This window comes from Galleria mellonella, unplaced genomic scaffold (assembly GCF_026898425.1).
Source record: "Galleria mellonella isolate WM207_F2 unplaced genomic scaffold, CSIRO_AGI_GalMel_v1 utg19, whole genome shotgun sequence".
In the NCBI taxonomy this organism is placed as follows: Eukaryota; Metazoa; Arthropoda; class Insecta; order Lepidoptera; family Pyralidae; genus Galleria; species Galleria mellonella.
The window spans coordinates 3304399-3318802 of record NW_026442028.1 but is presented as its reverse complement, the minus strand read 5'-3'; the positions used below and the strand labels follow the sequence as shown (position 1 = coordinate 3318802).

Below are 14404 nucleotides of genomic sequence, written 5' to 3'. Positions count from 1 at the left end.
TGGTTTTTCTCACAAAATAACAACATAAAAAAATCAGTTATGGATCGCATCAATTTTATATGTTTTCACGTCTACAGACGACTGACGGCACAAATAGTCTTTAAATGATAAAAACAATTAACAGATCGTTAAAATAAAAATAAAAAATACTACATTTTAAGTCAAAATCACATTCGGAACACAAACGAGATTGTGATTTAAATTTCAAAAACTTCCATTTTCAATTTATATCAGCCCTCTTGAAGAACACATGGATTCTATTTGAAATGTTTTAGACGACAGACTGTATACTCTATGCCGGGACCACACGGCCATTATGGTGTAGTAGTATTCGCATAACGTCAAAACAAACATACATATATATATATATATATATATATATATAAAATTTCAAAAAATTATGGATCGAAATTTTATATGTTCCTAGTGGGCACAAATCTTTAAATGATCCAATCGTAAATTTAAATATGAACGATTCAGGGATTTCATTCTCTAATTTTATCTTAAGAACACATGGATTCTATTTGAGACGACAGACTGTATAGATAGACAGATACAGATGACAAAACTAGGTATAGCGGTTCCGTCTGGAACAAACGTCTGGATAACGCCATATAAAGGTACATTATAAAACTCTCAATATATGATATACTCACATCTAAGTCCCTGTGATCCGATATCCTTAATAAAATTTCTCTAACACACTCCTCAGGCAAATCATGGAGTTTAGGCACTACTTCTGGACCAGGCTGAAAAGAAAATAATTATATTTGCTAAGAAAATATATAATTTGCTGTGACATAAGACAATATCAAAATATGAAAATCACATTTATTTAATTATGGAGAGTTTGAAAATAAACAATGTTCCAAAAAAAAAAAAAAACTTCAAATGTGGCAAAACCAGATATTTTAATTTCAAACCTAAACTACTAAACCGATTTCGATAAAATTTCTATGGGACTTGGGATCTATGGGATTCTAAATCGGTTTAGAAGAACGTAAGAGTAGCAACAATTAAAAATAAAAATAAAAAACCATACAACCGAATCGAGAACCTCTTTCTATTTAAACTAGGTTAAAAATTCAAAGCGAAATATAAATTTCATATTTTAATATTACTATAACGATTTCTAATAAAAAATAATTGGTAATAAGTGTGGGCAAATGAAATAAATTACATGAACATAAATTTTCAATTTACTTATTTAAAGTCTTGCAGGTAAATCTCGAGATAAGGAGGGGATTCGAGTAAAAAAAAATATCACGTAATTAATGGCCGTTCCCTTAGAGACTGGCTTTAAATAGAGCCAGGGTTGAAAGTATAAGAATAAATATATAAGGAGAACCGATACCGTGAAAACTTTTTTTATGATACTTACTTACAAATAAACTGATGGCCCACTTGGTGGAAAGTGGTAACCGACGCCTAAAGACATGAACAGCATCACGGATATCGGAGAGAACATACTGTGATCATCATGGTATACATATAGCATTATTAATCCTGAGAACTATGGTGTTATGCCTCCGTATGCTGTAATTTTACCGCCATATTATATTATAGTACATATGCCCTTCAAACCAAAACAAAGCCATGCACGTATTGTTTCACGGCAGAAATTCGAGTGTGATAGAGATACTCAAGAAATTTGTATAAAGTCTTCCTTTAATTCCTGATGAATTCATCATGATGGGCTAACTGACCTGTTTTCATTCTCATCTATCACCCTTCACTGGTGCTCCGCCAGCGTATTCCGTTAGCGTAGGCGGGGTTACCATACCATTTTCATTCATCAAAAAAATCATGATAGTTTCCAGGGAGAACCGCGAGGATGTCGACCTGGTTGGGTATATTGCTAGCAATGGGATTCTCAGTCACCATTACTAACAATCCCTTTCCCCTAGGGGTGGGGGGGTTAGAATTTAGGGTGATAGTTATTACTACTTAATACTATTTAATACTTATTACTATTTAATAAATTTATTTGCATTAAATAGGGTAGGTATCGGTGGTCTTATGTTACATAAAGTCTCATGCCTATTTAGCCATTACAGTATGGCATGTAAATGTCCCATTTTGATAGGAACTGATTAATTTATGCATCGACAACTATATTAGATATTTATCTATTTTTTTTTTTAATGGAATTTGGTGGGAATTGAAATGGGTTTTTTAATAGGAGCAGGTGAGGCTGTGCGAGGCTGTGCGAGGCCGTGTGAGGCTGTGCGAGTGTGTGCGAGTGTGTGCGAGTGTGTGCGAGTGTGCGCGAGTGTGCGCGAGTGTGCGCGAGTGTGCGCGAGTGTGCGCGAGTGTGCGCGAGTGTGCGCGAGTGTGCGCGAGTGTGCGCGAGTGTGCGCGAGTGTGCGCGAGTGTGCGCGAGTGTGCGCGAGTGTGCGCGAGTGTGTGTGTGTGCGCGACGCGCGAGTGTGCGCGAGTGTGCGCGAGTGTGCGCGAGTGTGCGCGAGTGTGTGCGCGTGTGCGCGATGCGGATGCCGGCGGCGATGTGTGCGGTGGCGCGAGTGTGTGCGATGCGCGCGATGGCGCGGTCGTGGTGGCGAGTGTGCGCGCGCGAGTGTGCGCGAGCGCGCGCGAGCGTGCGCGAGTGTGTGTGCGACGACGCGCGCGGAGGGGCGGTACCTCGTGTATGCGGATGCCGGCGGCGATGCGGTGGATGCGCGCGATGGCGCGGTCGTGGTGGCGCCAGAGCGCGCGCGAGCCGAGCGGCCGCCCCCAGCACGCGCGCCGCTCGCCCTCGCGCAGCGCCGCCAGCGACACCACCAGCGCGCGCAGCGCGTGCAGGTTCTGCTTCGACCGCGCCACTGACGCGCCCGAATGTTTTTTTTATTTATTTATTTATTTTTTTTTTTTTGGAAAACGTACAGTTGTACAGATATGTACAGTACATACATACATATACATATCTGTCACGCCTGTCTCCCATTAGGGTAGGCAGAAACAATGGAACGCCAAATGCTTCGATTCAAACGAACCTCTTTCGCTCCTTCCACATTCATCAATCTTTTCATACACGCTCGCCGGTTACGGGCACTTTTAATTTGGCCCTTCTTCAGCACGTCGCCTATTTGGTCGACATACGTCCGTCTATGGCGGCCCCTACCGACATCTCCATTCATTTTTGCTTGATAGATCTCTTTCGTAATTCTTGTTTCATCCATCCTCTCCAAATGACTAAACCAACGCAACATTCCTTTTTCGATTTTTGTCACTACATCGTCTTTCAGTCCACACTTCTCTCTAATCACACAGTTGAATTAGTCAATACATAATTAAATTTATATCTATGTTAAGCCATAAATCGTTTTTACATTTGCGCAATGACACAATTGATCGGTTTTTATCTGGGCCTGGCATATTTGATATTATCCTCTAGTGAGCTTGACCCCTTAGAAAGGTGTATATGGGGGGGGAAGCGATTGTTTGTAATTCGGACTGCCAGTCCCATTGCTAGTATACCAAAAAGGCAAATTTACTACATCAAGGTTACTCATTCGTTTACTATGTCTACAATATCGTATAACTTTCACGTCAATATGTACTGCTCATCATGAGCACGTTACGTCATCTATTGTAAACAAATCATACATTTGTCTGCAGTTCTTCATTGCTTTTAATCTGTTAGCAGACAGCTGTCTTGTCTAAACATTAAACAAAGCGAAGAAATGCTATTATGATACCTATCTGATGAAAACAAAGGTTAACATAGTACAGATTATGTGAAGTTAATCCCTTTTTCTTCCAACTTTCCTTTTTTTTCTATTGTGCACATTAGTTCCAAGGGTAGCTCGTTTGTCGTTAGCTTACTAAACATACATGTTTTCACATCAGGAAAATCTTTATAAAAATCCATTAGAGTTAGGTGATGAGTAAAAACTTGATGGTAAATCACTAAACGCCTATGAGAACTTAATAACTCAGTTACTTAATTTTTAATTGCTTTTATGACAGAGCATTTACAAATTCATATTGATATTATGTACAAAAACGCTTATGCTCTACCAGTTTTTAAAAAGAAATATCTGGTTTATTGTTTCCTTCTGTTAAATCAATGGAAAAAAAATTATACAAACAAGCTAAATTTGCAATCCTAAACCTATAAGTAAATGCATTATTAGTATCGAGTAACAACCTCAATATTTTTTTGTATTTGGAACCATAAGCTGATAGCTTATTGGAATTTAATGGAAAGTAAATAGTAACCGTCGTCAATAAACATGAACAGTACTATGGATTCCACAGAATATACTGTCAAACTTTGCCATTCCTGTACTGAGAGACGACCCTGTACATTTGACGTTGATCAAATAAATTTAGATTAACTAAATGATCTTTCGAAAACCACGATCCCAACATGAGCTTCCTTTGCTTTGGTGTAAATATAGATAAGCAGATATCTACATCTACATACATATATTTACATTATTACATGTTTTATATCTCCATATTTAGAAATAATAGGATCTTCATCGTGCCTCCAATAAAATTTTCTGTTTTCTTATTGTGATATTATTTCTTGTAATTATTTATATTTATAATAAGTTTACTATTGTAATCTTTTGGAGGAAACAATAAAGAGTATCTATCTATCTATCTATATCTTTAGGTAATACCTGTTCATGTCAACATTCTTTCGGTACTGCATCTTAATTTTATCCTTTCACAGACTTTATAGGTATTAAAAGCAACCGCAGATAAACAAGAATGGCCATTAATCACTCACCCTGGTCAGCAAGTTGTTCCAACATCGACAGTAGAAGTTTCTGTGCAGCACCGGGCAGATGCGTCAGCCGTTGCCCTCCGAGGAGTAACTCCAGTAGAGCACAGATGTAGTTAAACCGTCGTACGTCCCGGACGGCGGACGAGAAATCGAGCCGCCTGACCGCTTCCGATAAGCCATTGAAGCCTGCAATCTGATGGAAATAAAACATAAATAATATTATTTTAAAATTACTCGATCTGATGGGATTCTAACTTGTATCTTTCGGAATTATGAAATAAAATCACGGAAGCAAATCATCAGCTGCCAAATCTTCAACATCTTTTGAACATCATTTTGAGTCTGACTTAGGTGTCAACTACTAGACTCGTAAACTAGGAATTCACAGTGCGATGCATGAATAACAGAGTGATATTGTGTGAATGTGAATTTGAATCATGTTGGAACGTAAATTATTTCAATGTACTCATGATTTGCGAATGTAGGGGAATACATTTTAAAATGTTCTCCTACACTTCATTAAATTTGATACTTTGGAAATATACACAACCTGGAATAAAATGACAAGCTGAAACTCTACATTGTTGGAAACGGTAATCAGCGTTTATAGATATGAACACTTCTATCATCCTCATCATTATCATATCAGACGTTAACTGTCCACTGCTCAACATTAGCCTCCCTCTATTTTGGGGGTCTTGCCAGTAGTTGCTACGTTTGGCAGGCAGGTTGGCAACCGCAGTTAGACTTTGATAATGTTTTACGAGAGACGCTGCTACCCATCCCTCGACCATTAAATTACCTTAGTCGCCTCTTTTAATATCCACAGGAAAGGAACGGGATCACTGGGGATATCACAAAATATACTTTACGTTGCTATCCCCAAGGATTAATATGTGATACCTCCGTAACTATAAGTAATATCTTTGGCATATTCCAGTCTTCAAATTGCTGGAATATAACTATGTTATCTAAGCATAACAGTTTAGAGGTAGAAAAATGAATCAGAGATACAATGCATACGTTTATGTGCAAAATTTCTCGTTGTAAAACCATCAGATCAGCCGTCTGCTTTAATAGAATAACGTCTGCATAAATATCACAATTTAAAAATAGAACAATGTTTATCAATTAGAAATTAACTAATTTCTTACTTCTCTTGTACATTTAATAGTGATGTGACAATGAGGTGGTACTCTGGCTCCTGCATCGTTTGTTTTGTCACCATCCTCGCCTTCTTGAGACCTGCAAGTGGGAAAAATATCAACATAATATCTAGCCTATTTCTGCCAGTAAGCATTATGCAATGTTGCTCTCAGTTAAACTTTATATAGGGGGCAAATGCTAAAACCTTCGGAAAGAAAGGAATGACTAAATGTCTACAACTTAACATTTGCCAGATGGAAACGGTATCCAACAGCGATTAACAGCCCTACCATTACCAACATACTTTAAGGGATCGACTTAACGAAATCCCTCCTGGAAACATCGTGATTATTCCTGGTGGATTTTTTTATACAACTTAGAATGGCAAACAAGCTGACGGCCCATCTTATGGAAAGTGGTTACCGTCGCCTATAGACATGAGCATTACTATGGACATAACAGAGTTATGTCCATAGTATATAGATTTACCTATTTAGGGAGCAGGGTTTCATCTATGTTTAAAGATGTTTGTAACATTTATTTTGAAATAAACTAATAATGATTACCATTCTCAGCTTTCAGTTTATTTGTTATTAATTCCATTATAATTTCTTTGCATTTATTTAAAATATAAACTAAAAAGGTACCATTTAATTGACGCGTGAAAGCAACTCATTCATTCAATTCCATTCAATTTAGCATCTAGTGCGAGCCCTTAGATGTGCTAGCTTTCCAAACATTTCACCGCAACTATCTACTCGAATAATGACGGTGTGTATTATTAACGGCGCGTGCGCACTGAAATTGTCGTTATAGAAATATCCAGTTTGTGCGCATACATTGCAGAGGTCAGAATGGAAATTTAAACTAATATCATAAAGAGGAAGAATTTAGTTTTTTTTATTGTAATGGATTAAACTCAAAACATGTTTGTTGGTTTTGAAAATTGTTTTACCTACAGAAAATTATTAGTGAATAACATGGTATGTATTTTATTTTCAAAAAAGTCATGTAAGGCTGGAAGGATGTTTAGTTGTTGATACGAAGTGAAATTAAAAAACACTTAGCATCTAAAGAAACATGGAAATTAAGCATGGGATTTTTTACCTTATATTAATATTATATATAATATATAAAAAGGTAATTATTTTTATTTCACTCTGTATAATTTTGATGATCTTAAATAAGTTTCCTTTGTCTCTTCTTCTTATTAAAAAATCAAAGCATAATTATGTTGAAATAACGATGTTTAAATATTAAAATAGGACTTGTTGATGTTTGTTATGGTATCTATTAGTCTATAAAAACGACTCGTAGCAAACACGTCACCTTTGAATTGATTTTTGTTTCTACATTTCTTATTTTTCATAAGTACATTAAAGAGCACTTTTGATTATAAATAAAACCTATCATTGTAATAAAAGAATATAGCAAAGCTTTTTCAACTTCTCAAAGGTTGACTGTAAGAGATCCCTTTATGGGATAAGTCCGCCATTGTAAATTAAATCTTTTAATGTGTCCAATGTAAATTATGTACAATAAAGATTTTACAATACAATACAACATATACAATATATTTTATATGAAAGTAATCTAATCTGAGTATAGGTAACTACTATATTTAGTACGATTTTAAATCTTAATGCCCATGTTTACAGCACATATTTACTTTGTTTGGTGTATATTTATACGTCGGTTACGAGAGAACTGTAAAAATAACTACGGAAAATACGTATCCGAATATTTGAGTAAATGGGTCGTTGGAAACCTTGTAAGCGCGACCTACTTTAATATTCCAATTCCGGATGATCCCTCCTGTCTATGAGGAGATCAGGTAAATGAGAGTCTATTAAAAATGGATAATCTAGGGTTTACATGAGGGAATAATATTTTGAATAGATTTATCGGATTTTCAATATTCAAACATATCTCATGATTACCTAAACAGTTTTTTAGGGGGGAAAGGGATTGTTAGTAAAGAGTTTTAACAGCCCCATTGCAAGCAATATAATCCGACGCTGGCAGGGCACCAGTGAGGGATGATAGGTGAGAATGAAAAATACAGATAAGTTAGCCCATCGTGATGAATAAACCTGGAATTCAGCACGATGGTTTCCAGGGTCACGAGGAAGTCGACCTGGTTGGGTGTAGTACAAACAATAGGCCTCTTAGCCTCCACTACTAACAATCCCTTTCCCCCCGGACACCAACGTGGTTAATTCTTGTTGAATTCATTACGATGGATCTACAGACCTACTATCATCCTCACCTACCATCTCTTATTGGTGCACCGCCTGCCTAAACTAACAGCGCAGGCGGGCTTACCATTCCATTTTCATCAATTAAGAAAATCTGTTTTGTATCGAGATGTCATAAGTCCTTAATTGTTTGTGGTAACAAATACATAAATAAAAAAAAATACAAATACATACTATCGAGTGCGATACTATTCGAGTAATCCTGAAGATCGGTCAGTCGGTCGGTCAGACAGTTAGTCACACGGCTGGGCAAAGACCACCTCAAACTGTTTATACTTTCCATGTAGGTACTAAACTAAAAGTAGATAATAAAAATCACAATTCATACTACTTCTTTTCATATTCATACCAGTTTTTTAATCATATTACCACATGATTATTAGAAGAAAGGGGGAGTAGTAATTAATAACACTTTGCCAGTTTGATCTCTATGCCTCTCCTCTTGGAAACAATCATTATTCATTCCTGGAGAATTTATCACGATAGACTAACTGTCCTCACTTCATCCTCGCCTATCAACCCTCATTGGTACCTCACTAGCGTATACCAATAGCACAGGCGGGGTTACTATTCCATTATTCGTTAAAAGAATTTAATTTGATCATCATTGTCGTTTTTTGTGGTACAAAATCATTTATTAATTTAATTTCATCTTTTCATTGTGTGTATATAAAATGAAGGCACAATAAAATTGGCATATCCAATTTAAACGATGCAGAAAAAATATAACAAACGCTAAATTTGTTTCACGTCAAGCACAGGTTTGTATTGGGAATTGGGTCAGTTTAGGTCAAGTCTTCGTATTGAATCTGACCTATTTCTATTGATATTTACACAACGGTAGATATCTCCTATATTTTGAATTGAATAAGTTTTTTTATTTACTATCGTGTTCGAACAAAGCACAATATGTCGGTGAAGAAAAGGGTGAAGGAAGATGGAAAGTTGCGACTAAAATATTTTTTTAATCGAGTTTTAAAACGAAGAAGGTTCTCCATTCAGTTGTAAACCGATTTGATTTTTTTTTTACTAGAAATATATTACAGATTAGTCCCATTGAAACTTTTTCAAAATCTGTTTAGAAATTTAATTGGTTTAGTCACATTTTTTAAAGCACAATTTAATTATATTAAGAAGTAAGGTAATACTTATGCGGAGATATGTACCCGTAGTCCAGTAGTGGAACTTTAGACTTCATCTGCGTGACCAGACGTTAATTTACCAGGGTGAAACAAACGTTAGGTCTAAACTAAAATTGTGACTAAAAATAAAAATTTAAATAGTAGTACCGCATTCGAGTATTCTGACACTTCCCTATGGTTGACTGGGAGAGAGCGCTTTTAGCATTAAGTCCGCCATGTACACATATTTGTACTAATGAATAAATAAATTAATTTATATTAAAACAAATATTACAAATTGAATGTAATGTATCAATTACTAATGTGGTTACACTATATACCCTATAGATATATAACCTATAAATATCTTTACTAATATTTTAAATAATTCTTAAGTAAATGTTTATTTTACTTATTTGGTGAATTAACCAAGAGAACAGAATAATTTTACACAAGTATGAGTACTTACATATCTAAAAGTACTTAAGTAATCGAATAGTCGTGTCATTAGCATAATCCGTAGGTATAGTATATAATGAATAACACATTACTCAAATCATAGCTTTGGTAACAAATTACAAAATTACTGTGCAATATAACAAAAATTACGTAACAAATCATAAGATATCCATTTGAAATTTCGCTAATGGACCGCCACATTATATTCGCTTTCTTACAAGTGGCCATTTCCCGCCATTTTATGACTTGTCATGTTTATGGAGCGGAACCATAGTGGCATAGAGTATTATGATTCATAGCTTTTTTGGCGGTTAGAAAGTATGACGCAACGAGCGCGCCGCCATTGAGGAGTAATTATTCGATTATCAGTATTGTTGTTGGATAAATAAATTATGTTAATTGTATGATATTATTTAAATTATATTTTGCACCTTTTTTTTAATTACCTATTAGGGAATTAAAATTTACTTACGTAAAGTAATTTAAGTGCTTACTTAAAGTAACCTTACCTTTATATAATGTAAGGCAGATTACTTGAAATGAATTAATTTACAAAAGTAAACAATAACAAATTAATTAACTCATAATTTGTAAATTTTTATTTTGTTTTTATTTTTCTCGTTGCGTAATTTTTTTATAAAGATTATCATAGATAATGATTACGGTGATTTATTTTGATTATGTAATCTATATAAATAAAAATAATTTGCAGTTTATGGTAAGGTAAATAATTTCCCTAATTCTTTTCTGTTGTGTGTTGAAAATATTTGAATAATCGTTCGGAAAAGTGTACAAAAGGTTACAAAATGAACATATCACAAAAGTGAGCGAGCGAGTAAGACCGAAGACAGGGAGATCTTCAGAATTAGTACACTCATGCAAAGCTTAGCTTTAGCGGCCAGCTAGATATACATTTAAATTTAAGGTTTTTTATTTCTAAACTATTAGAACAATTATGGGTACTTAATTACTGTCTTAAATGTATACTTGAATAAGTTATAAAATATATAAAATATCAAGAATACACCAAAACCTGCTGATCGTTGTCTCGTCAGACTTGCATTTCCTATGGACAGTGCAGTAATCCAGTGACGTTTCACATCGTCTCAGTGCAACGTACTGACAACCAATTTCCTAGACCCATCCACTCGTCCCCCACGCATCTGTAAAGGGAACGCTGGTGAGGGACGGGAGCTCACAGTTCTGTGGACGGTATTAAATAGTGCAATAGTTTGAAAGGTCGTTGACATTACACTTGCTCACAGACATACATAGAAGTAGACGACGCAAGAACTTTGTTTGAAAATTATGTATAATACTACTACAATACTTACGTCATATAATGATATCATAGAAGTTACTTATAACATACAAAAATCACCTGAACTAATCTTTTCGAAAATATCATCCATAATCTATGTTCATAAGAACGCATTAACGGTGTCACTACTGGTCACGGGTCTCTTACAAGTTAGAGCTCTACATATAGGTTTCATAATCCCCAAATCTAATCCTATTATTCTGGTTTTTATTAGAGGTTTTTAAGTTTTATTCTGTGGCAAAGGAATATTGTGTGAAGTTTACTTAACTAGCTCTTACGACATCTTGGAGATGAAAGAGAACGGCGGCATCTTACACCATACTGATACTGAAAAATAAATTTAAAATATCATTTGTATCTAAGCTGTTTGTAAAACTTTCAAAGCTTTTTAACATATCCATTTATAACTCTGAAATCAATTATTTTGTTTACACAGGGAAATATGAACACGTAAAGTGACAGTTGCGATATCTATTTCAATGTATATCTATGGACTTATTCTTGCAGTTCATACATTTGAAACGAGCAGTTGAGGTTGCGAATTTCACGATTATCGTGGGATACGTTTGCACAATCACCTCAATAATGTATTTTGGGTTAATATATTTACTTAATTTTGAATCTTAATTTGCAGCAACATTGAGATTTCTCATCAAATTGTGTATAGTTTTGTTTCTCAATTCGCCTCACTTGAATTATCAGTTGATCTCAACAAATTATTTTTGTAATCAATTATTATTATTATCTTAATTATTTTAAACAAACATAGAGAAAGGAGTCATCATATTATATCAAAGAAAATCATATTACGCCGACCCCCAACGATTGGGACAAGGGTAGGAAGATGATGATAGAGAATGGAGTTTTTTTTTTTTTTTTGTAATGTGTAAACTAAAAAATACATGAACTAAGAGAGCAGAAAATTTATCAAGGAAATAACACTAGCTATATTTTAGAGTTAGTTGTGCAAAATCGGAAAGGGTCGCTCGTAAATTGTAAAGTGATTTCTTTTATGTAATATTTAAATATTTTTTAAACTGTTATAACCCTATTATTATAGCTGTTGATGAGCGAAAGTGACATTATATAGATAGTCATCCTCCGTAATTACAAATTACGTGTGCAGTGTTTATAATTAATTACCTGGCCGTAGCTTATTCAATACAGAAATGGAAAGCGTACATGGAATGACACAAGTTGCGTAGGAACTTATTTGAATTATAATTGTATTTAAAATACTAGGATTATAGATCACCGAGTTGCATAATCACAAAAAAGTTATCATTACGTTATTTAAGTGTCGGCATTTCACTTATATACGTAAAACTGAAAAATGATTCTATGTTACCACCTAGAAGTGTATACAACTAGGTAGGTTTTATATGGATGATAATGGAATTATAACTCTGCTTATGCTATCGATATTCACTGACTATAGACCAGTGAGAGATGATAGGTGATTATGAAAACAGGCCAGTTAGCACGTGGTGACGAATTCATCAGGATGTTTATCCTGATGGTTTCTAGGTGGCACCACGTGGAGGTCGACTTGATAGGGTATATTACTAGCAATGGGAAGCTTTATACCCCATTACTAACAATCCCCACAACTATAGCTAGGTAGTTGTACACACTTCTAGGTAGGTATTATAATATGCTCAGTTCAAATTATTGACAGATATTAGAAAAACCTAGCTACTTTCTAGGGCAAAATTATCACATTCATTGAAAGGTTGCACAGAGATTTTATATAAATTTGCTCGAAGTGATGCGTGCCTGCTCATAATATTAAGATATTAATATAATACTGTCTAATCTCAGATTAATATTCCTTTATTAATTTATAACTTTCGTGATCTCCACAAAATTAATTTCATAAATAGAATGCAATAAGTTAAAAATAGAACGGCGGAACAGTAAACGTTTGTAACCAGCCAGCCATACAGCGAGATCTTCTGTTCTTTGACGATTACAGTTTATAACGTATTGGAGCGAGGGATCAATATAAAGTGGTAACATTATTGAAACCAGTTGTTCCTGTAGCGAAATGATTCCGGGTCGGCGCGTGCGCAATGTTCATGACTGAAAGGTCGGTTGCTTGCATTTATTTACAAGCATCATCACTAATATTTAGAATACGAATTTGTGATGTAATATCAAAAGAATAATTTATAATGTTATTTAAAAAGCTAACTTCGCTTTGATAATATTTTTATGGCATCAATATAAGAATAACCTTTAGTTAGGCTAAAAGTAAATATAAAAGTAATAAAAGTCAGTCGAATTGAATTTTTTAAACGGTGATAAAAAATACTTGAAAACAATTGATAATAAAATATATTTTTCCACATTACAAATTAGTTAGCGGACATACATCTATTTGATTATTGTTTATGCAATCGACTCGACATTGCATTAGGTTCATGCAAACACTGATGCAAGGCCGTATTAATAACAATAAAAGTTGAACTTGTTTATCCGACTGTCACTGCCGTGGCAACGAAGCGAGGTCATGAATACATAGGAGACATTAGAAAATTTATTTTTCTTATGCAGCTTACCATTTGATAAAAAAAAAAAAAAAACACCATTTTCTTTAATCAATTTGTGGCAATAGACTAACTAAAGATTGAGTACTAAATTCTACATATAACAATCTCCAATCAGATCTACTTGGGAAACTATCGTTGTAAAATTTTTGCGATATTATTAAAAGAATTTCTAATGAACGTCTTCAACTTTCAATCAAATTTTAAAATCTATAGGTCTTCTTTTAGTATCTATATTGTGAACAAATACATAAATAATTGTTGACACTTCTATATGGTTGCATAGATTCATTTTCCACTTTTGTTAATATGATGGCAGTGTCAACTCTTTAATTTGTGACTGAAACTATAAAAATATATTGTTATGTTCAAACGCACATTATACTACGTCTATAGTTCAAATAAAGCATACATTGTCGATTCACTACAATAACTTCAAAAAAACCAGAAAGATCATATAAATCAATATAATGTGGTAACTACTGCAATGATATAGAATAGAAATACAAAAAGTGAGTATAAATTTTTAAAAATTACAAAATATGACCGCAATTGGCACATCGTTTCACTTAGTAGCCAAGTGGAACATAATGATCATCTACTGGACAAAATAAAAATAAACCGACTAATTTTGTACCTATTCACAAACAAATTATTTTGTAAGCTTTTGGCTAGCTGCCAAAAACTTACAAGTAAGAACTAGGTACATAATGTAAGTATATATAAGACTGTCATTTCCGTTATTCTTTTAGAGTATCTTGTTTTTTTTATACTCCATAAAATAAGTACTTTACTAGATTTTTGTTATATTC

At 34.3% G+C, this 14404-nt stretch overlaps 1 protein-coding gene across 2 annotated transcripts in view; it reads right to left on the bottom strand.

Annotated features, from left to right (window-relative positions):
- LOC113519962 (F-box only protein 32) overlaps positions 1 to 14404 on the bottom strand; it is a 50036-nt gene that overhangs the window by 7332 nt on the left and 28300 nt on the right. For both annotated transcript variants that reach the window (XM_052894071.1, XM_052894070.1), the window contains 4 exons: positions 5893 to 5983; positions 4742 to 4931; positions 2641 to 2822; positions 657 to 749 (listed from right to left, as the gene is read on the bottom strand). In XM_052894071.1, coding sequence (XP_052750031.1) covers positions 657 to 749; positions 2641 to 2822; positions 4742 to 4931; positions 5893 to 5983 — 556 coding nt within the window. The remainder of the gene's footprint in view (positions 1 to 656; positions 750 to 2640; positions 2823 to 4741; positions 4932 to 5892; positions 5984 to 14404) is intronic.